The sequence below is a fragment of the Thermobia domestica genome, chromosome 11 (genome assembly GCF_964235325.1).
Source record: "Thermobia domestica chromosome 11, izTheDome1.hap1.1, whole genome shotgun sequence".
Taxonomy (NCBI): domain Eukaryota; kingdom Metazoa; phylum Arthropoda; class Insecta; order Zygentoma; family Lepismatidae; genus Thermobia; species Thermobia domestica.
This window is the reverse complement of record NC_137464.1, coordinates 230876157-230901062: the sequence shown is the minus strand read 5'-3', so window position 1 is coordinate 230901062 and position 24906 is coordinate 230876157. Positions and strand designations below refer to the sequence as shown.

At 37.3% G+C, this 24906-nt stretch overlaps 2 protein-coding genes across 2 annotated transcripts in view; one reads left to right on the top strand and one right to left on the bottom strand.

Moving 5' to 3' along the window:
• The window catches only part of LOC145664804 (uncharacterized), an 82546-nt gene extending 67595 nt beyond the window's left edge, over positions 1-14951 (top strand). The window contains exon 6 of the mRNA XM_081731766.1: positions 14251-14951. Coding sequence (XP_081587892.1) covers positions 14251-14443 — 193 coding nt within the window. The 3' untranslated portion in view covers positions 14444-14951. The remainder of the gene's footprint in view (positions 1-14250) is intronic.
• LOC145664805 (proteasome subunit beta type-3-like) overlaps positions 1-24906 on the bottom strand; it is a 107434-nt gene that overhangs the window by 13058 nt on the left and 69470 nt on the right. The window lies entirely within an intron of this gene.

The following is a 24906-nucleotide window of genomic DNA, read 5'->3' as shown; positions in this document are numbered from 1 at the left end:
TGTAAGAAACAAAATAATTCTAACATACAGTAATTAAAACTAAATAAAAATAATATTTAAAAAGTAGTTCACAGGAAACCAAAACAACAGGATACGTAAACAAATGCAGTTGAGATCGTTCCTCTAGTCGCTGCCTTAACATAGATTTTAGAGGCGTTGTTATTCTGGCAACACTGTAATTTCTATGGATGGCAACACTGAACATTCTTCACGCTCATATTTTCTGCTGTAAAATACCATTAGAGACATTCCATGTGAAATCAACCAATGAAATGGCAAAATCGGACCTGATGATCTTTGATTTTAAAAAAATGGTGTACAGCTTTAATACAGTGGAAGATGAAAAAATCCCAAATATTACCTCTGTACTCCTGAAAGTGTCCCCATACAGGGTGTTCAAAAATATATTCATTTTTTCAGTTACAGTGATTGTTAAAAATTGTGATAAAATGGGTAATATGTGCACTAGAGACGTGAAACAAACACCATTGGAAAGCTTAAAGATTGCTCTATTAGTTGTACTATATTGAAAATCCTGTAAAATAGAAAATAACATTTCAAAAATTCAAATTATGATTTGAATTTTGAATTTCATATATAAATGTCCTGAATTTATTCAAGATTGCCCAGATTGTAGTCTCATATATGTGCTAAAACACCACAAAGTTGCATTTTAAACACTCAATGGAATCTGATTCAAAATTCAACATAAACCAAGCATTGCACGATATTGACCCTGTGAATATATGGGTTCACATCGATAACCATTTGGATGGAGCTATTTACTGCAGCATCAAATATTCAATTTCATCTTGATGTATTCATTTGAATTTACACAATTATCCACCTTTCGAGTTATTTAGAGAGGTATTACGTTTTCAAACAATACTCAATACATACTATTATTCTTGTTAGTCAGTATGGATGTTTCTAAATTTGTATTGGCTACATTGATATGTTATTTTCATTCCTTTGTTTCAGGATTGCTATTACAGAACTTATTATGAAAGGGAGGGATATATTTCCCTCCCTTTCACAATATTTGTATCAAATGTGTTATGAAACACAGTGTCACTGTTCTCAATCACTTCACACACTTTCAGTACAAATAATTCATCAATAAAGTATTTTTCCAATTTCAATTATGCTCTTCCATATGTCTGTGACAACAATCCTAAAACAAATGAATGAAAATAACATGTATCAATGTAGCCAATATAAATTTAGAAACATCTATACCGACTAACAAGAATAATAACCTGTATTAAGTATTGTTTGGAAACGTAATACCTCTCTAAATAACTCGAAAGGTGGATAATTGTGTAAATTCAAATGCATACATCAAGAAACAAATGAAATTGATAGAAATTCCTGTGATGCTGCAGGTAAACCGCTCCATCCAAATGGTTATCGATCTGAACCCAGATATTCACATGATTTGAATTTTGAATTGGATCCCATTGAGTGCCCAAAATGCAACTTTGTGGTGTTTTAGTACACATATGAGACTACAATCTGGGCAATCTTGAACAAATTTATGAGGAACTTTTCTATACGAAATTCAAAATTCAAATCTTAATTTGAATTTTTGAAGTGTTATTTTTTTATTTTACAAGTTTTTTTTAATATAGTACAACTTGTAGAGCAATCTTTAAGCTTTCCAATGGTGTTTGTTTCACGTCTCTGGTGCACATATTAATCATTTTATGACAATTTTTAATAATCACTGTAACTGAAAAAATGCAATTTTTAAATATTTTTGAACACCCTGTATGAAGATACTTTCAGGGAGAGAGAGGTAATATTTGGGACTTCTTTCATCTCCCATTGTAATAAAGCTGTACACCTATTTTTACAAAAATCTGAGATGGTCAAGTCTGATGACTTGTTGATTTGATATGGAATGTCCCATTATCTATGATTGTGGTAAGTTGCATTTCATTATCTCCTTTCACTTATGAAAAATAAGCAAAAGAAAAATAATAAATTTTGTATTATTTTTAGTAAATCAGGCTCTTAAGCATTTGTATTTAATTCATAACTAATTAGTTCTTGCACCTAAGCTGTAAGCCCTCTGTACACAACAGGTTAAAATAGCGTTTAATTAAATGCTCTAATTCTTTATTTGTTCTGATAATAAACAACAAAGTAGATCATTTTAACAAAAGAAACACTGACCAAAACTTAAAACACACTTTATTTTAAATTATAATTTGTAACGGTTTCGGATATCTAACATATCCTTCTTCAGACACTATCGAAAATAAATGAAAATACATATTATATATATATATATATATATATATATATATATATATATATATATATATATATATATATATATATATATATATATATATATATAGTCATTGTTATGAAAAAGTTTAAATTCTTTTAACAGACATATATAGTAATTGTTGTACTTCTTTTTTTCTTCTATTTGCAGAGGCCTTCAGCCAACCCCGTAAGTCTTCTTGTTCACTTTCCAACTAATCACGTTCCGCCATTTTTGGTTCTTATAAGAGACTTTTTTTATTATCTTCTTGTCTATTCTATCCAAACTTCCTTGCCAGAATTCATTAATAATTAATCCTCTTGTCCAGATCATCAGTTTATTTCTTCCTACCTTCTTTATCCAATCTGCTTCTTTCCACTTCCTTATTATCATTCTTTTCTCCATCTCCAATACTTCCGTCTTATCCCAATTAATTCCGTGATTCGTCTCCTTAACATGTTTGTATATGGCATTGGTATATTTCTTCCTCCTAACATTATCTTCATGTTGTTTTATCCTTTCTTTCATTCTCTTTCCTGTCTCTCCTATATATGACATATCGCAGTCCTCATACCATACTCTGTAGATAACTTCTTCTTCCTCTTCATTATTCTTTATAGTTCCTTTTCTATTCTTCTCCTTTATTGATCTTAATAAATTTTCACCACTCTTTCAATAAGTTCTGACCCCTCCTTTCTTCAATAAATTCTTCAGTTTCTCCGATTCTTCTCCCATACTTTCTATACCATGCCATTTTCCACTCTCATCCTCATCATACTTTGTTCTCCCTCTCTTCCTTTTCTTGCGTTCTTCTTCTTTCTCTAACTCCTTCTTGCTGTAACCCTTCTTCTCTAACTGCCTGTAGAATTTTTGTATGTTCTCCTTTCCTTCCTTCCTCTTCGTCCACCAGCACTTCTATTCTTCTTATCATATTTGTTATGAAATTTCTCTTTGTACTCCTATCCACGTCGCTCCTCTCATGGCAGTACACACCCGCTCAGCACTCGTTTTGGTACCACCTCGTAACCAGCCCTTCTCCTTGTTTTATTATGGTCATGTCTAAAAAGTTTATTCTCCCATTTTCTTCCAACTCCATGTCCAAGGTTATGCCTGTTTCTTTATCTTCCACTCTATCTTTGAAGTTGTCTAATTGTCTCCTAGTCCCTTTCCACAAGCCTAGACAGTCATCCACATACCTACAAAACATGATCAAGTTCTTGCCCCTTCTTCTTTCACCTTTTTTCCCATTTGTTCATAATTATACACTGGTGAAAAATAGTGAAACGTGATTAGTTGGAAAGTGAACAAGAAGACTTACGGGATTGGCTGAAGGCCACAGCAAATAGAAGAAAAAAAGAATGTCTGTTAAAAGAATTTAAACTTTTTCATAACAATGACTATATGCATTGTGTAAAGAAAGGTTGTTTACAACGCTTGGGAGGTGTTCTACAGATGAAAACAAGTAAAAATGTCTATGTAACACAATGTCCATCTCGGCCTCCTAACCGAGTTACGAACGTCCAAAAGGGTGGGAAAATGAACTTTGAAGGCTAATTCTGGCAAAACGACAAGAGATAGAAGGACGGTGTTAGGCGGCCCACACAGACTTTCGACATGGACTATCCAAAGATACTAAGATTAGATGTGTACAAGGCGAGCGCAAGGGATTCCCCAAAGGATGCGAAGCACGCCGCGGGCGTTACGAGGACAAAGTGAGATAAGAGGATGTATGTGAAGTGTTCATGCATACAGAAAAGAATAGCTGAAGTGTGTATGCAAGTATGTTATAAATAGAGGATCTGCCCATATGTATCTCCATCCTATTAAATCGATGAAGCCAAAAAAACAACCGAGGATCGGCACGTCTGATTCACACAATACGGCAAGATACCGAGGCACAGCAAAAGTTTGAACTGGCATCTATGATTCAACGTGTGATTCTGCGCATGGAGAGTGAAAGGGCAAATCGATAAGCATATAATAATAATAATAATAATAATAATAATAAGAAGAAGAAGAAGAAGAAGGAGGAGGAGGAGGAGGAGAAGAAGAAGAAGATGGTAAGGAATACGAATAAAAATAATGTATTATTATATTAGTATTTAGTATTAGTGTTAGTATTAGCACCGTCACTACCATCATTGTACTAGCTACCTGTTGTCTCAAATGAACCTACATCAAACTACAATGACCTCCTTAAATATTACAGATGCATATGTAGAATAGGTCATGTGCCTCTCAATGTTCTGTGCGTATGCATAGAAAGATTCATGGAGACACTGAGCGTGTGTGTAGAAAACTGTGCTCCATGAGCAGCATTGCACAAGTGACATCAGTTAATAACAGACTGCCTGGTACGGCCAAATACTTCCGGTGTATCGGAAATTCGTGCCGCAGCAATCGAATACGAGCCACGAGTTCTTCGGCTGTTTGCACAGGTGTTTCATAGACAATCCATTTCATTTCACCCCAGGGAAAGAAGTCCATGGGTGTGAGATCTGGTGAGCGAGGTGGCCATAATACTAGACCACCCCTACCAAGCCATCGATTACCGAAAGTTTCATGCATGAATATCCGTACACGTTGGTCAAAATGAGCAGGCGCGCCGTCATGTTGGAACCAGAGCCACTGTCTCAATGCCAAGGTTACATCCTTGAGAAGTAGAGGTAAGACCTCACGCAAAAAGGTAAGATAATTGCCACCAGTCAGACGATTAGGTAAGATTACGGTCCAATCAGGTAGTCATGTATGACGCCACACCAGACATTCACAGCAAACCTGTGCTGATGTTGCTGCACGAGAGTTGAGTGAGGATTATCCTCAGCCCATACATGACTGTTGTGGCCGTTTAGTACGCCTGCTCTGGTGAATATACACTCGTCCGTCCATAAAATAACTGTTGGGAAATCTGGCTCAGCAATAGTGCGCTGCAGAAACCACTGGCAAAAGTTCACACGCGGTTGAAAGTCTGCAGGGGATAATTCATAAAACTTTTGAAAGTTAAAAGGGTGCATTCGTTCCTCGTACACAACCTGCCACACAGTCGTATGACTCGTGTTTAGCGCCTGACCTACGGAGCGCGTGCTGGTTTCAGGATGAGACGTAAATGCTTCCAGCACGCTTTCCTCAAATACAACAGTTCGCACACTTCGATTTCGTCCTACTTCTTGTCGGAGTTTTTGTAGTGATCCTGTGTCCCGAAGTCGGCGATTGATGGTTTGAAAGAAGACGTGCGACGGTAATCTCCTATTCGCGAACCGTTCTTCATACAGACGCCTTGCCTGCCGGCTGTTACTTCTCGGCTCGCCATATATGAGATGCATATCAGCAAGCTCAGTAAAAGAGTAGTCCGCCATTCTATCAGTTGGACTGTCGTTCACAGTTCTGGGAGTACCACAATGATAAGCGGTAAAACTATTTAAATGATTATTGTTTCTATTGTTTCTACTATCATTCACGTGCGAGTTATCAGTTGCCCAATTCTATACACTGAGGCTCTTATACACTTTACGCGAACACTCACACACGCACACAAACACTCACACAGAAGCACCAAAATAGCATTTACTCGACGGCATCAACTATCAATGCAGCTCCAACTAGTTGTGGAATTCAGTTACGAGCCCTGTGCATTAGATACGCCACCTAGTGTCAAACCAGAGACAGAGCCACACATGTTGGTTAGTGAACGAAGAAACTATGTCACTTGCAGCCCGGGGACGTAATTTCGTATTGAATCATGGAGAAACTTACACACATACGGATCCTGTCAAACATAGCGGTGTTTGTGTAGGGCAAAATTAATGAGTGGTAAGATTTTTTTTCGGAAGTACTGTAATTACATATGAATCTACAAATGTATTACTGGTTACTTGTAAAGATAGTTTGTTTTTCTTTTTTATCTGAGCTCCACAAACGAAACTGAGCTCCTAAACTCACCTTTTTGATTGCGTGTAGCATGAACGATGAACAGCTTTGGTGTGTAGTAAATCTGGATGATTTCTCATGCTGTGGATAAAATAGATGAATGCAAAATCAGCGCTAATGTCTTCGAGTTGAACTATTTTATTTCTAGTGTTTTACCTTAAAAGGATCGATACTTAAGCATAGAGTTCTGCTATTTACTTAAGGCCCTTCTAAACGCTTCCCACAACTCCCCCTCCCCGATTTATGAAATTCGTTTGAAAACTGAATAAATTATTCAGGTTTTGGAAAGTGGGCCACATAGTAGTTATGATCAATGGCGGCGGTTGGACGTTAAAAGTGGGGGGCAAGACATGATCTGAACAATTGTATATCAATGTTAGATTTCCTGGTTGTTTCTAACACTGTTTGATGAAAGGTTGTATAACTAATAGGATACTATCTTTTTTTACTTAAAATGCCGTATATCGTATTTCTATTTTAAGTAAATTCATAAGAGAAATACGGGTAGGTACTAGCCCTTTATACTCTTAAACATCGAAAGTGTAAAAAGAGATTTGAGACCTTGCTCATGAATATCTTAAAATTCTGTCTGGAAAACTGTTTGATCAGATTATTCAATAATAAATTCGCAAAACAAATTAATAGAAAGGATAATATTAATCATAGTAATGAATAATGAGGATTGTTTTGCAGACGTTATATTGGAACTGGGGATTAATGAACAACTTATAAGCTTACTTTTAATTCCACACATGCCATTAAAGGAATGTTTTTTCTCTTAGAAAATAAAATACAGTAAGTACTGCAAGCATATGCTATGACATTTAAAGAAATATGCAATTACAATATTAATTGCTTTGAATTGCAATTAAAACGCAATTCCTGTAGCTTTCTTAACTCCATGGGAAGACAAATAACCAATACGTACTCACGCAACAGCAAATATCATATGGCACCATTTTTTCTATGAAACAGTAATACGTACAAAACCTTTACCAGGGTGTCTACATTCGGGAAAATAAGTGAAAGTCAGGGAAAGGTCAGAGAAGTAAAAATGTATCAGGTGAAGTCAGGGAAATGGCAGATTGGTCAGGGAAAGTCAGGAAAAAATCGATTTAGGTCCATTGTTCAATTACCAAATTTATGAAATAGGGTTGAATTCTTTACTGTTACTGGATGCAAAATGTAGTGTTCTCAATGATGATATTGAGGGAGGCAGTGTTCTCTGATATAGTTGTTGAAACTAATTTTCTGCAAGAAACACATCTAACTGCATCCTGCCATATTTGCTCAAAAGAGTAGACGCTGTTCTAGAAGAATTGAATGGTGCCAAGAGGATATGTGGACAAGTGGCTGAGAACGCAAAGAAATAATATCTCCAATTCACAGTGAAAGCTCAGACTGAAGAATTTAAGGAACACTGGAATGAATTCATAGCCAATGACAGAGAGGGTATTGGACTTGATGAGTTTTTTTACTTACTTATAGGAAATAGGAAGAACTTCGTTGACTTATGGTCAGTTATGAAATTGTCTTTTATATTCTTTCATGGAAACGCATATTTTGAAAGTGGTTTCATAATAAATAAAATTCTCATTGTTGAGAACTTACAAGAAGAATCTCTGCTGGTTCAACGGATCATATATGATTCTGTGATGATAATAGGTGGATCATCAGGATTAATAATTACAAGAGGTATGATAAATTCAGTGAGAAGTTCAATGATACAATATCAGGTGTATTTGGGAAAGAAAAGAAAAATAAATGCTGGAGGCGAGAAGAGGAGAGAGAAACGGAAGATTCAGCAACAACTAAAGGAACTGGAGGAAGAAGAGAAGAAAATTAAAGTGCGGAGACGACAAGATGGATATTCAGATCAATGAGAAGAAAACTATGCGAGAAAGTATGAAAACAAATTTCTAAATGGGTTGCATTCAACAACTGCACCAGCAAAAGTAATGTGTGTATGTTACATAATGTAATGTGTGTTACATAGTGTGTGTGTGTTTTTTTTAATAATCAGTAAAATAATGTATGAACTGTTTATTACTACGTATAGGCAATATTATAATGCTGTGTAATTGGTATTATAATGTGTATTTTTTTTCATATCTTAAGTACTCTGTATGCTGCACACTTTCGTTTGTAACTTTACATTTTGTGTAATATGTAGGCCTAATCAATATCGGCCTAATGCACATATTTGTAAATTTACATTCCTTTGGAAAGAAAATTGAAAAAAGAAAGGAAGAGAAACGGAAGATTACAAGGCCAACTATGGGGAGTGTGGAAGCTGGGTTTCTTTTTTTTTTCTTCTTCTATATTTTAAGTTATTCAGGGGTCAGGGAAATCTGGAACTTTCGTCATGGAAAGTCAGGGAAAAGTCAGAGATCTTTTCTCCAAATTGTGTGAACACCCTTTTACATTTCCAAATGAAACTATATTAATTAGCCCTGCACTTCAAAAAAGTGGGGCGGCAACTGCCCCCTCTTACCCCCCCTAATCGCCGTCCATGGTTATGATACTCATAAACTAAGAAACGATTCAAATAACATTTGAGACATTTGGTAGGACAGCCTATGACAATAATTTGGCTGCCCTAAAAGGTATCGAATATCTTTTCTGGAAGTCAATTATTTAAGATCACTTCATAGAGTTCCATGATCACTGTGTGGCCGAATTTTAAAAATTCGACTACTTTCTTTCGTTTTCCCACAATTTTCAAAAACTGAGAAACGTTGCGGGGAGCGTTTAGAGGAGCCTTACTCAGCAATGGGAAGTCCCTAAATTCCACAGTTACCTTGTCATGTCGTGGATAAAACTTGGAATAATTGATTTGCAGACATATGGCTAGACGTGACGCTTAAGAAATGCGACCACACTTAAGCCATAGTCTGTCGGTTATAAAAAACTCTGCTTTTTAATTTCGTAATGACAGGCAAGGTTGCCAGATTTCCAACACTCCTCAGAAAGCTATCCTAAATCACCTGGTAACTTTTCGCTTTAGAGGTGTTCTACTGTTTCATAAAACAGTGGGCGCTGTTGGTTGCCCGACGCGTCAAGTACGCGAGAGGATCATTTATTATTATTATTATTATTATTATTAATATAATAATAATAATAATAATAATAATAATAATAATAATAATAATAATAATAATAATAATAAATTAAATGCTCCTCAAATTGCCGTTTCACCCACATGTTCAATCCCGGATGCCAGTTCCCACTGCTGCTGTGTCTCGGCATCTTGCCGTATTGTGTCCATGGGCGGCGATTAGGGAGGGCAAGAGGGGGCAGTTGCCCCCCACTTTTTTGAAGCGACGCCCTAATTTATATAATTTCATTTGGAAATGTAAACAGGGTGTCCACACAATTTGGAGAAAAGATCTCTGGCTTTTACCTGACTTCCTATGACGAAAGTTCCAGATGTCCCTGACCCCTGAATAACTTAAAAATGTAGAATAAAGAAAGAAACCCCAGCCTCCACACTCCCCATAGTTGGCCTTGTTCTCTTCCGCTTCTGTTTCTTACTTTTTTCCAATTTTTTTCTTTTTCAAAGGAATGTAAATTTACAAACATATGCATTAGGCCGATATTGATTAGGCCTACATATTGCACAAAATGTAAAGTTACAAACGAAAGTGTGCAGTATACAGAATACAGATATGGAAAAAAAATATACATTATATGCTTACAAACTATAATACCAATTACACAGCGTTATAATATTGCCTATATTAATAAACAGTTCATACATGATTTTACTGATTATTAAAAAACACACACATACATTATGTAACATAATTTTGCTGGTGCAGTTGTTAAATGCAACCCATTTAGAAATTTGTTTTCATCCTTTCTCGCATAGTTTACTTCTCATTGATCTGAATATTCTTCTTGTTGTCTCCGCAGTTTAATTTTCTTCTCTTCTTCCTCTAGCTCCTTTAGTTGTTGCTGAATCTTCCGTTTCTTTCTCCTCTTCTCGTCTCCAGCATTTATTTCTCTTTTCTTTTCCAAATACACCTGATATTGTCTAATTGAACTTCTCACTCAATATATCATACCTCTTGTAACTATTAATCCTGATGATCCACCTATTATCATCACAGAATCATATATGATCCAATGAACAACCAGATATTCTTCTTGTAATTTGTCAAATATGAGAATTTTATTTATTGTGAAACCACTTTCAAAAAATGCGTATCCGTGAAAGAATATAAAAGACAATTTCATAACTGACCATAAGTCAACGAAGTTCTTCCTATTTCCTATAAGTAAGTAAAAAACTCATGAAGACCAATACCATCTCTATCATTGGCTATGAATTCATTTGAGTGTTCCTTAAATTCTTCAGTCTGGGCTTTCACTGTGAGCTGGAGATACTATTTCTTTGCGTTCTCAGCCACTTGTCCAGATATCCTCTTGGCACCATGCAATTCTTCTGGAACAGCGTCTACCCTTTTGAGCAAATATGCGAGGATGCAGTTAGATATGTGTTTTTCGCAGAAAATTAGTTTCAACAACTATATCAGAGAACACTGCCTCCCTCAATACCATCATTGAGAACACCACATTTTGCATCCAGTAACAGTAAAGAAATTAACCCTATTTCATAAATTTGATAATTGAACAATGGACCTAAGTCGATTTTTCCCTAACTCTCCCTGACCAATCTGCCATTTCCGTGACTTCACCTGATACGTTTTTACTTCCCTGACCTTTTCCTGACTTTCACTTGTTTTGCAGAATGTGGACACCCTGGTAAAGGTTTTGTATGTATTACTGTTTCATAGAAAAAAAAATGGTCCCATATGATATTTGCCGTTGCTTGAGTACGTATTGGTTATTTGTCTTCCCGTGGAGTTAAGAAAGCTACAGGAATTGCGTTTTAATTGCAATTCAAAGCAATTAATATTGTAATTGCATATTTCTTTAAATGTCATAGCATATGCTTGCAGTACTTACTGTATTTCATTTTCTAAGAGTAAAAGCATTCATTTAATGGCATGTGTGGAATTAAAAGTAAGCTTGTAAGTTGTTCATTAATCCCCAGTTCCAATATAACGTCTGCAAAACAATCCTCATTATTCATTACTATGATTAATATTATCCTTTCTATTAATTTGTTTTGCGAATTTATTATTGAATAATCTGATCAAACAGTTTTCCAGACAGAATTTTAAGATATTCATGAGCAAGAACTCAAATCTCTTTTTACACTTTCGTTGTTTAAGAGTATAAAGGGCTAGTACCTACCTGTATTTCTCTTATGAATTTACTTAATAAAATTAAAATACGATATACGGTATTTTAAGTGAAAAAGATAGTATCCTATTAGTTTTACAATCTTTTATCAAACAGTGTTAGTAACAACCAGGAAATCTAATATTGATATACAATTGTTCAGATCATGTATTGCCCCCGCCCCCCACTTTTAACATCCAAGCGCCGCCACTGATTGTGTCAATCTCTTTGCGGGTGAATTCCACCTGAAGAACACTCCATTTGTGTGGGTAATTTCGTCGAAACAAGAAGTAGTTTAAAATTGTGCAGTCTCGCAATATCTTTTATACTTCTAACTACAGTTTGAAAAGCTTAGTCACTAAATAAAACTTGCTTTAATAATAAGAGACAAGTAGAACCATTGTTCAAGCTCAGTTCATTATCGAAAAGGTAACTTCTCATTCAAATGCTCTTTTTATAACAACAATGGCAATGATTAGGAATATTTCACTTTTTTCAATGCATAGTTCAGTGCATAGGTAACCTACAATTATCAGAATTCACAACTTTGTGTGATCCATAGTTTCGTCATAAATATCCTGAAACGTTTTTTACATTCTAATGCAGTGGTCGAATTCAGCTTTAACTACTTAGTTTTTCATTCTTGCTGTTTGTATTGCAATTGTAGTAATCAGCTGAAGCTTATCTTCTACGATACTATCACCGGAACCGGTTTCGGTTTGTGTATCGTAAACATTGCATCACCTCCCTATTAGCTCTTTCTAATTACACAACTGTCGACCCTATGTAGAGCGCTGTGTGTCCCTATTCCACTGCCGGGCTGCCGTTTCTGCTTTCTCGAAAACATGCTTTGAATAAACCTGTCGAAATTGTGCTTCTTTCCTGTACGGCTATGCAACCACGCACTTCTCCCGCCGTCTGTACGCATACACACTTCAGCTATTCGTTTCTGTATGCATGAACACTTCATTCACACCCTCTCACCTCACTTTGCCCTGATAACGTCCGCGGCATGCTTCGCATCCTTTGGGGAATCCCTTGCGCTCGCCTTGTACACATCTAATCATAGTATCTTTGGATAGTCCATGTTGAGAGTCTGTGTGGGCCGCCGAGCACCGCCCTTCTATCTCTTGTCGTTTTGCCAGAATTAGCCTTCAAAGTTCATTTTCCCACCCTTTCGGACGTTCGTAACTCGGTTAGGAGGCCGAGATGGACATTGTGTTACGTAGACATTTTTACTTGTTTTCATCTGTAGAATCACCTCCCAAGCGTTGTAAACAACATTTCTTTACACCCTGTATATGACTGTTAAAGTTTTTAAACTTTGTCATAACAATGACTATATATATATATATATATATATATATATATATATATATATATATATATATATATATATATATATATATGTCTGTATTTTCATTTATGTTCGATAGTGTCTGAAGAAGGATATGTTAGATATCTGAAACCCTTACAAATTATAATTTAAAATAAATTGTGTTCTAAGCTTTGGTCAGTGTTTCTTTTGTTAAAATAATCAATCCAAAGCCATGGATAGTCTTACTATTAAAGTAGATCATGTTCAGTATTGAACTTTTTATTGGCTGTCGTAATAAAATAGCCCATTATTAGAAATTTGTTTAAAAAACAACAGGTCGAAAAGGTTTTAAAGAAAAGTAATTCATCGCAGGTATTTAAGGTTTAGAGGAAACAGAACAGATAAAAGATAATTATAATAAAAATATAGTAGAATGAAACAGAACACAAGAAGAGAAAATTAAATCACATCGTATATTTCTGTATACCGTCCAAGGTAAAAGATGTGTATGCCTAGTGGCATCTGTTTTAGTCTTTATATCTGAAAATTTGTTATTTCATGGGTCTTGGAAATTTTTAAAACATTTAATATATTACTTGAGCCATGATACATTTACTTGGTCTAATGGAAAAATTTGTAAAGAAGGTACGATTATACCAATTTTGTCAATGGTAAAGGCAAGAAATATTTCTCATACAACATAGTCCCACGAGGATCCCTGGCTGTTGTAAGTCAAAGAGGGAATTCTTGAGTTTATGTATATCTTGTCTTGGCCGAACTACATAGACAGGCAATGTTATAACGTAATTAGTTACTGGAATACGTGAGATATGGTTTGCCTATAATCACGTTACCGATGTCAATGGTTTGAGTGACTTTTCTAGCATGCAGTGTTCATTTTCTTTCTATTGATACTTTCGTTTTCTTTCCGCATATGAATCTAAGTATGGTTTAAATGCTTGATTAAAAAGAAAAAGTTTTGTTCAAGTAGTGCAATATTTTTCCTGGAATGGTAGAATTCCAGTCAATTTCATTAAATAAATACTCCGAATTTATCGTAGCTATGTTTTGTTTAATCAAGTAACTATATATATGTAATTATATTTAATTATATGTAATTATATTAAGAGAAAACCAGTCCCTTTCTATAAGAAGTAACCCATTAAATTTAAAATCATTCCAATCAAACTATTCTTAATAATATTATCATTATTTTCAATTAAAACAATACAATTTTAAAGAAGCAATTAAATGGTCACAATAGTCATAAATCTGCAAATTCCCTGCATACTAGCGGCATCTATTGGTACCAGACCTGCAAGTAGCGCATATAATGACATCTGTCAGCTTGATCGTGGACTACAAGAAATTAGCGTTACACGTACTGTTATGTTTCTTGTGTTATAAACAGGATAAAATGAACAACTAAATTAAATTAAAATTTATTTCTTAATGTATTTCATTTATGGTTTCATTTCAGTCACGTCTTGGATGCGGCGAAATGTTCCTTGGAAAATATTAGAAACAACTGTCAAGACAAGACGCTGAATGACTTCATAAAAGCATGGGAAGATATAGCAAGCTGTAATTTCGGCAACCGACTTGTTCCATCTTTATCAGTTTTATTTGGTTTAATTTTATTTGCATTTAGAAACTCGTTATACAGCTTTTGATAGTGTTGTGTGAAGAAACACTACATACTGTGAGAAATTACCAATATGTTTCTTACAATGGCAGTGGTCGAAAACTTTTTTGTTTTGTTTTGCTTTTTGAAATATAGAAATCTGATGGAAGCATCTACTGAGATGGGAAGAGAAAAATTTGGGAAATGGCAAACTTTGGTTGAATAACTATTGTAAATAACGATAAAACATGAAAAAAACTATTCTCTTTGTTAGAAAAACGGAAGTATATTCACCTCTATTTTAATTAGTTGAAAGTACAGTAGAATTTCAGTCGACTGTTTTGTTTCTTTTATAATTTTTAACTATGAACAAGTGTAACAACACAGAACTAGAGATCTCGCCATCTTGCAGTAGATATAAACTAAAACTATGTAATCTTCACACTATGTAACTAACTATGTAACTAAAACTACGTATATTTACAATCAAACTGATATAAGCATAATGTACGTCATGTGCAAACTTGTTTGTAAATTGAAAGGTTTTGAATAAAACATCGAACTATCTAAATTTAGAGTTCAACTTGTACGGTATGATAGTTGGTATTCGCTTCTTCTTGAAATTTCTTTGCAATGTGTAATCCGAAACTACTTCAGTATGACCAATTTTGATGCAAAACTAGTTGAACCTGCGTTCTCTATATAGCGCATCATTCACATACGAGCATGAATCTCATTGTCATTCCTCACAACAACTGTACAAGTTCCTTTACAGACATAAGTCAAAAGACGTCGAGATAAAATTTGGCAAGGGATATCATAAAGGGGAGATTCTTTCGATTATTTTTTCAATATCTCGCACCGTTTGCAAGATTGAGCCAACTTCCGGTTGGAGTTTCTAATTCATGTATGATCAGTGTTTTCTTTCTTCTTGCATGCAGTATGTAATAAGCAAATACGTTACACACACAATTAATTATAGTGTCAGTGATATATAGTAGACCTATTCCTTGGGCAAAACACTCCAAACAATAAAGATTCATCTTAGCCTGGAGAAATGGTTAACCTTTGTTTTTCGTTATCATTTTGCCATAAAACAAACGCCTGAGAGATGTACAACCCCTTTATATAACTACGTTGCGTTGGAATGTATAACTCATAGAATATGCTGCTTTACTTTTTTAAAATTTTAACGCTTGCAGTGTACAACTAAAAAAATAATAAAGAAATGACGCTCTTTTTTTTTTAATATTCAATTAGAACTTGACAATCTACACAAAACTTGGAATCGTCCAGCGAAAACAGCATATTTCTAGCACTTGTGGTTTTCGAGATCTCATTGTCGAAATGCTTGGAGACAAACATATAAACCTAGTAATTTAATATATAGACTAGCTGAACCTGCGCTCTCTACATAGCGCATCATTCACATATGAGCATGAATCTCCTTGACATTCCCTTTACAGACACAAGTGAAAGAAGTCTTGGTAAAAATTGGCAAGTGGTACAACAAACGGGAGATTTTTTCGATTGCTTTTTCAATATCTCGCACCGTTTGCAAGATTTGAGCCTACTTTCGGTTGGAGTTTCTAATTCATGTATGATTAGTGTTTTCTTTCTTCTTACATGCAGTATGCAATAAGCAAATACATTACACACATAATTAATGATAACATCAGTGATATATGGTGTTCATTGGGCAAAACACTCCAAATAATAAAGTTTCATCTTACAATTAGACTGAAGAAATGGTTATCCTTCGTTTTTCGTTATCATTTTGCCATGAAACAAACGCCTGATAGATATGCATCTCCTATATACAACTGTGTTGTGTTGTGATTATCCTTATCATTATTCGTTTGTCATTATCATTTGGCCATGAAACAAACACCTCAAAAAAGTGCAACCAATGCATACAGTTATGTGGTGTTGGAATATATAACTTGCAGGATATGATGCTTTAGATTTTTTTTTTAATTTCATCACTTTCATTGTACCCTTAAAAATGTAATAAAGAAATAATGACCATGTTTTGTTAAAAAAAAAATATTCAGTTAGAACTGGACAATCTACGCAAAATGTGCAATCGATCAGTGAAAACGTCATCTTTCTAGAGCCTAAAAACGAAATTTCGAAACGACCAGCAGAAACGATACGTTTTCAGCATTTCTGGTTTTCGAGATCTCATTTCGAAAGGATTGGAGACAAACATACAAATTTTTCTTTGGGACAAACATATACATTTTTCTTTGGAGACAAACATATACCGGTAAACTTAGCATTTTAATATATAGATTAGCTCAACCTGTGCTCTCTACACAGCGCATCATTCACATATCCTTGTTATTCCTAACGTCTGTATGTGTCTCTTTACAGACACAAGTGAAAGACGTCTTGATAAAAATCTGCAAGAGATACCATATAGGAGGGAATTTTTTATTACTTTTTCAATAACTCGCAGAGTTTGCAAGATTTGTGATTACTTCCGGTTGGAGTTTTTAGTTCATGTATGATCAGTGTTTTCTTTCTTCTTGCATGTAGTATGTAATAAGCAAATACATTACACACACAATTAATTATAATGTTAGTGATATATAGTGTTCATTGGGCAAAACACTCGAAACAATAAAGATTCAACTTAGACTGGAGAAATGGTTATCCTTCGTTTGTCATTATCATTTGGCCATGAAACAAACGCCTGAAAGATATGTAACCAATGCATACAATTCTGTGGTGTTGGAATGTATAATGCGTAGGATATGATGCTTTAGTTTTTTTTAAGTTCATCACTTTCATTGTACCCTTAAAAATGTAATAAAGAAATAATGACCATGTTTTTTTTAAATATTCAGTTAGAACTGGACAATCTACGCAAAATTTGCAATCGATCAGTGAAAACGTTATCTTTATAGAGCCTGTAGTTTCCGAGATCTCATTGTCGAAAGGATTGGCCACAAACTTATAAACATTCACAAAAGTATAATTTAAAAGAACTCCAAAGATGGCAGCACAATTAATTTGCATTGATTTGGAGAAAGCTTATTAAAATACAAAGGGTTTTTACAATATTTTATTTTTTTAAATAAGCTTCATGAAAAAGATCTATTTAAATAATATACTTAAAGTACACATACTTTAAGATATTTGTCTTTGTTAAACGTGAAATCACAAATAACCGTAAATCAAAGGTTTGCTTTCAAAAGTTAGAGGTTGGAGCTTAGGTACTCCACATTGATACTTTCCCAGAGCCTTGCTCTGAAGCGCCACTGAGTGAACAGTGACGATTTTTGAGAAATTCCTTCCTTTTCCTGCTCCTGAGCTCTTTCTCTGTCTCTTTCGTGGCGAACCGTCTGTCAGACTGATCTAGCCAAGGGCAGCCGGTTCTACAGATCGAGATAGGGGACTTGCTCCCCCTGGACAACTATCCGAACGGGTTGTCCTACCTTCATTATCATCATCACCTTCTACTACATCATTCACTTTTCATTGTCAAGCGTCACGGTTTTCCAGCACAGATCGGTTTTTTGCGATGGGAGATTCAGATGCTCATCCTGGGTCGTTGGTGGATGGACGCCACTCTGGCTTACCACCTGTCTTTGTCACTCCGTCCGCTTCGACCGCGAAGGTGGTCAAGCGGAAGGATAAGGGCAATAGGCAGAGAACCCAATCGGGCAGTTCGACAGCATCTAATGCCTCCAATGTCTCCACCAGATCCAGGTCTCCAAGACAGCAGCAACTTTATGCTGATACTATCAAAGAGCCTCGCCATCAAGCCAAGAAACCGCACAAAGATAATGCTTCAGAAAATTCTGACATGGAAACCGGAGACATGAGCTCTTCTGCACACCATCAAACTCAACATTCGCTTAACAACCTTTCTGCTAAACCTATACTTCATTCATTTCTATTGCAACAATACGACACTAAGTATAGCAATGAGAAGTTCATAACTCTCCAACTACGGAAATATCTTCCAAGTATACCGATAACAGAAGTCATCAAAACTCGAAATGGCTACATCTTCAAATCCATCGATCCGCAGTTTCTCACCACAGTTAGGAATAAAGCTTCCTTTGAAATATTTGGCAAGAATGCCACGATGTCATCTCTTTCTTCCACACGTCTGAAACAACCACCACCCCCTAAACGCCCGCCATTTCTGTCTGTCGTCATCCGTGGGGTTGATCCATCCTACTCTGATGACGAAATCCAAGAGGAACTTCAACTTGCTGGCCATACCATTCACAAAGCAATACGTATACGTAACAATAATGGTGCCACATATATGGTTCGTGTACTTACTTCTTCACAAAATACCATAGATTCTCTGCTTACATATATCATCGTCGGCACAAAGTCGAGCCCTCACGCTCGCCTGCTCCACTTCCGGTGCGATGCGAAAATTGCCAGACCTACAATGATCACAGTACTAGTCATTGCAAAAATCCACCAGTTTGTGGCTATTGCGCAGGATCTCACCAAACACGCACTTGTCAAAATCTCCAACGACCACCTGAATGTCCAACTTGTCATGACCAACATCCGGCATACAGCTATAAGTGCAAAAATAAACCGCAACCTGACCAAGAACACCCAGATTTGGTAGTTCCACTTCGTATCCCAGACCCTTCACCTCTTCCTGCCCAACAAACTTCCGATCCAGTTACCATACAACAACTCCTTCAATTTCTAACCCTCACTTTACAGAACATCCATCCTTTTCAACGTACTCACATTCTTCAACAACTCACTAAGGCCGCAAAATCTGTTTTCAATGTCAACTTTTACGCCACATACACAAACAACTATGTCCATTTCCATACATCACCACAAGAAACAGCCGTTTAGATATGATTCTCATGGATTTAGTCTTTCTTTTTCTTAATATTCGCTCTCTACCAACGAACAAAACTCTATTTGAAGCACTCCTGCTTGAGGAACACGTATCAGTATTCTTATTAAATGAAACGTTTCTAACGAAAACCATTCACTGTAACATACCTCGTTATACACTTCTCCGTCAGGACAACACAGTACCAGCATTACGGGCAAATGGCGGCGTAGCCATCGGCTTTCGCAATCATATACCTTATCGCCAACAAATTTGTCCCATTCCTCATCTCCCCGAACATCTCATCTCTACATTATACTTCAAGTCTATCATGATCACCTTTGCCACTATATACGTTCGACCAGGCCACCCTATTCCTCTTGCTTTTTTCAGTCACATATCACATAGCTATAAACATTATATCATCCTCGCTGATATCAACTACCATAGTCGCACTCCTAGAGAACGCACACAATTTTCCGACCATATTACCACTCATACCACTGGCATTCTTCATATTCCTCCGGCTCCTACTAGACCAATAACAAATACCACCCCCGATGTAGCTATCACGTCCAACACGCTTGCTGCTAACATCACCCTTACAGTTCTGGACCTCCTTGGCAGTGATCATGCTCCACTCAAGCTTTCCTATCGTATGGGCACTGCTCGACCCCATGCAGTCCCTCCGCCGATTCAATCGCCACGTTTTGACAAAGCTAACTGGGATCATTATCGTACCTATCTTACAACTGCCATAGCACATCTGCACCCTCCCACTACATCAGAGGAGCTCTACGCCCATGTTGCAACCATCACTTCAGAAATTACACATGCATCAGAGCTGTATATCCCTACTACTAGTTCCACACCATATAAGCCTAAATTACCTCCCAATTACCTTGCTCAAGTCAAACGCTCCCGACAAGCTTATCGAGATTACGTCAGAACACAAAATCCTGAAGCTCTTAGTCTTCACCGTCAGCTGCAACGATCAGTCAAAAATTACATCCAAGCATACAAACGCCGTCAATGGATCAAAACTTGCAATAACCTTGCTGAAACTGCACATCCTTCACGTTATTGGAAACGTCTTAACGCACTCTGTGGCAAGTACAGCAAAACCTCATACCCTATCATCAACAACAACAGCCACGCGCCTTCTGATCAAGACAAAGCCAACGCCTTTGCCGATTATCTGCAAGACATTTTCACACCATCCTCTCATACCCACATCTTTGGTCATCCAGTCGACAATGTCAACACTGCAAATCCTACCTTCCAACCAAATCATAATCATCTTTTGCCGACACATGAACTCACATCTCCCATCTCCGTTACTGACATAACAACAGTTGTTCAACATAAACGTAACTCTGCTCCTGGCTTTGATTCCATCACATATCGCCATATTAAAGAAAGTCCTCTTTCTCTACTTCTTCTCCTTGCCGCTATTTACACCTTTATTCTTAGAACTGGCTTCTTTCCTGCTGAATGGAAAATGTCCAAAACCCTCATGTTTCCGAAACCAAATAAACCTCCCAGCGACGTCTCTTCATATCGACCTATTCAACTTACTTCAACTTTCAGCAAAATTCTTGAACGTATCCTTGTCAACAGACTTCATCCATATCTCCGTGCCCGCCATCTCATACCAACTTTTCAAGCTGGATTTCGCCCGTCATACTCCATTAACGATCAGCTTCAACGCCTAACTACCCTCATTACCAATCACTATAATTCAGTCCGCCCCTCCTGCCTTGTTCTATTCGACCTAGAAAAAGCATTTGATAAAGTCTGGCATCTTGCACTCATTTTCAAACTCATCAAATGTAGATTGCCCATATCCTACATACGCTTTATTTTTCACTTTTTGGCCTGCCGTATCACATATGTTAATATCAACAATCATCTATCACATCCCGTCTTTCTGAACTCTGGCGTCCCTCAAGGCTCAGCTCTGTCCCCTTTGCTATATTTACTGTTTGTTTCCGACTTCCCGTCTCTTCCGGACGATGTATATCCTTTTCAATATGCAGATGATACAGCCTTCCTTGCCCTTGGTCGCACCATCAGCCATATCAACATCATCTTACAGGAATCAATAAATCGTTTCTCGCACTGGTGTAGCAAATGGAACCTCAATATCAATGCTTCCAAGACACAGGCCATAGTATTCCTACCACCACGCAAACGTTCCAAGACTCACCGGAATCCTTCGCTTCTTTCTCTGTCAGTTCAAGGTACACCGATCCGTCCATCTAAAACAGTCACTTATCTAGGTATTGTTTATGACCATCATCTCACCTGGCTTCCTCATCTCAACTACATTAAAACCAAAGTTTACAACCGTCTAAATCTTCTCAAACGTCTCACTGGCACTACATGGGGTCCCAGCTCCAAAATTATCCTCAACACGTACAAAGCTTTTCTCCGCCCCGTCCTTACATACGGTTTCACTGCTTGGATATCAGCTCCCGCCTCCTACTACTACAAACTTGCCACCTTTGAACGCCATGCCTTCCGCATTGCTCATCGCATTTCTCTTCCCAGCCCTACTCGACACTTATATTCACTCATTACTTTTCCTACACTCCTTTATCACCTTGAATCGCTTCGCCTCAAGTTCATCACTGTCCGCTATATGCAACAACAACCAATCCTGTTAGCCACCATGCACTACCTTGCACTTTCATCGGCACGCCCTCGATATTACCATCTCCCTCTAAATTTATTGTTTACATTGTATTGTTATACCTTGCCGCCCAATCATCCCGACTTAGAACTCTTGCAGGACCATCGATTGCATGCTCATCTTCCGCATATATATCCATCGCATCAAGCACAGTGATAAACCTCCGTCTCTAACAGGGCTTCCCCCCGTCTTCATTGGCCTAGCGTCGCCCCTAGGCAGAAGATAACCAGCATTTGTCCTTGCTAACATCTCCTATGTGTTGTGACGTTATCTGCACCTCATTCCATCCCTCATCTTCATCCTTGCCCACATACAATTTATAATCAAACTATCCTGCATTCTTTAATGTTCTTATATTATGTTTTGTATTTATATGATATTTATAGTTATGATTAATAATATGTTCATATATATGTTATGTATTACCTACCTCGATAATGATTATGGACGCAAAGCCCATAATGACCTTCCAACTGCAGTATTTATTAATAAAGGAACATCCCATAGCCCAACGCCAGTCCTACCACATCCAAAATAGTTTCCTTGCACCACTTCCCTCCAAGAGGGAGTAGCCCTCTACAGGGTAGCTAGCCTGCGGGCTAGCAAAAAAAAAAAAACTCCACATTCACTACTTTGATTATAATCATGCAAATTGGGCTAATTTCCAAGCGGATCTTACAAATTTGATACAGCATCTTCCAGAGCCTACCTCAGAGCACGAACTCTATGACCTTGTTGACCAACTCACAGCATCTCTTGACACAGCCACCCACAATAACATACCCTTACGTATACGTCATCCACACAAACCTCCGATCCCCCCACAATATCTTTCCATCCTTGCTGCTTCTCGCCGCTCTTTCCGTGACTTTCAACGTACTCATAATCCTATATCCTTAGCACAGCATCGTCGTTGGACTCGCATGCTTCATAATTACCTTACTGCCTATAAAAGAAAACGTTGGATATCCACCTGCAACTCCCTCTCAACTACATCACATCCTACAAAATTCTGGCAAAAATTCCATCAGTTAACTGGTCAAACTCGACATACATCATACCCTATCATCTCTCATCATCATCCTCTCCAAACCGATACTGATAAAGCAAATGCTTTTGCCTCCTTCTTCCAAGAAATATTTACCCCTACCGTACAACTACCACATTCAACTATCACCCGACGTGTCGAACGCCTTGCAAATCCGCACTCCCCCCTCCTACAACCCAACATTCACCATCAACTCACCGATTCACCTCTTAATGATCCCATTACTCCTGCAGATATCTCAGCCTCCATCAAATCGAAACGTACCACGGCGCCTGGCTTTGACCATATAACTTATAAACTCATAAAAGCCTCTCCTCCCGTCTTATATACACTTCTTGCAGCCATATACAACTTCATTCTCCGCACCGGCTTTTATCCACCACAATGGAAAATCTCAAAAACTCTACTTTTCACCAAACCCAATAAATCTCCTACAGAACTCTCATCATACCGTCCTATACAACTAACATCAGTACTCAGCAAAATCTTTGAACGCATTCTTGTCAGTCGCCTTCATAACCATCTTTCTGAACGAAACCTCATTCCTCTTCATCAAGCTGGTTTTCGCACAAACATCAGTATTTACGATCAACTCTTACGCCTCACGACTGCCATAACTAATCATTACAATACCTCCAAACCTTCCTGCCTGTTATTGTTCGATCTTGAAAAGGCTTTTGACAAAGTTTGGCATGCCGGCCTCATCGCAAAACTTCTCTCTTTTCATCTTCCTTTCTCCTACATCAGATGTATCCATTCTTTCCTTTCAAATCGTATGACTTACATTACCGTCAACCAATCACTTTCACATCCCATCTTTCTTCACTGTGGTGTTCCTCAAGGCTCTGTTCTTTCACCCCTTCTTTATGTATTATACGTAGCAGACATGCCCCCTCTACCACCAAATGTCTCATTATATCAATATGCCGACGATACAGCTTTTTTCACCACAGCCAACACTGTTCAACAGATAAATCGAACACTTCAACAAGCAATTGATGCCTTCACTTCCTGGTGTGACAAGTGGCGCCTAACAATAAATCCCCTCAAAACACAGGCTATCATTTTTCTTCCACCTCGCTGCCGATCACGAATTTATCGCAACCCTGCTCTTCTTCATATTCACGTCAATGGCACTTTCATACGCCCATCATCACAAGTAACATACCTCGGAATCATCTTTGACTCCAAACTCAGCTGGAAACCTCACTTACAGAAAATCCGATCACAGGCTACAAATCGATTAAACCTTCTCCGGCGGCTAGTGGGCACCACTTGGGGCTTACATACTGACACTGTTATTAAGACGTATAAGGTTTTCCTTCGACCTGCTCTCACACATGGCCATATATGCTGGATCTCTGCCCCTGACACACTATATACTAGACTTGCAATATCCGAACGTCATGCTCTCCGCCTTGCCTATCGCATAAGACTACCAGCACCAACTGCCGATCTCTATCGCCGTATCAACTTTCCCACCATCTTACAACACTTGGAAACACTCCGCACAAAATACATAACAAAAGTCATTGCCGAAGGTAATCCGCTCTTCCTCGACACCTTTCACCAGGACATCATTCATGATACCCCTCCTCAACATCAAGCCACACCTCTTCAACATCTTACTCTGTACCATACGACTTTAGACGATAATGACCCCCACAAGGCCGATTTTGCTATATACCGTCCACCTCATCTTAGTCCATGCATTTATCCATCTCTGCACTAGTGTTCCATCAATGTTGCTAGCAGCGGGCTTCATCTGTCCTCATCAGCCCTGTGACGCCCCAGGGCAGAAGATAACCATTCACTCGTCCATACTAACATTACCCTCGTGTTTGTGACGTCCATCAGCACTTCACCTCATCTCTCATTAAAAAAAATAATTAAAAAAATGCCCACAAATAAGAATGAAATGAAATAAAATAAAATAAT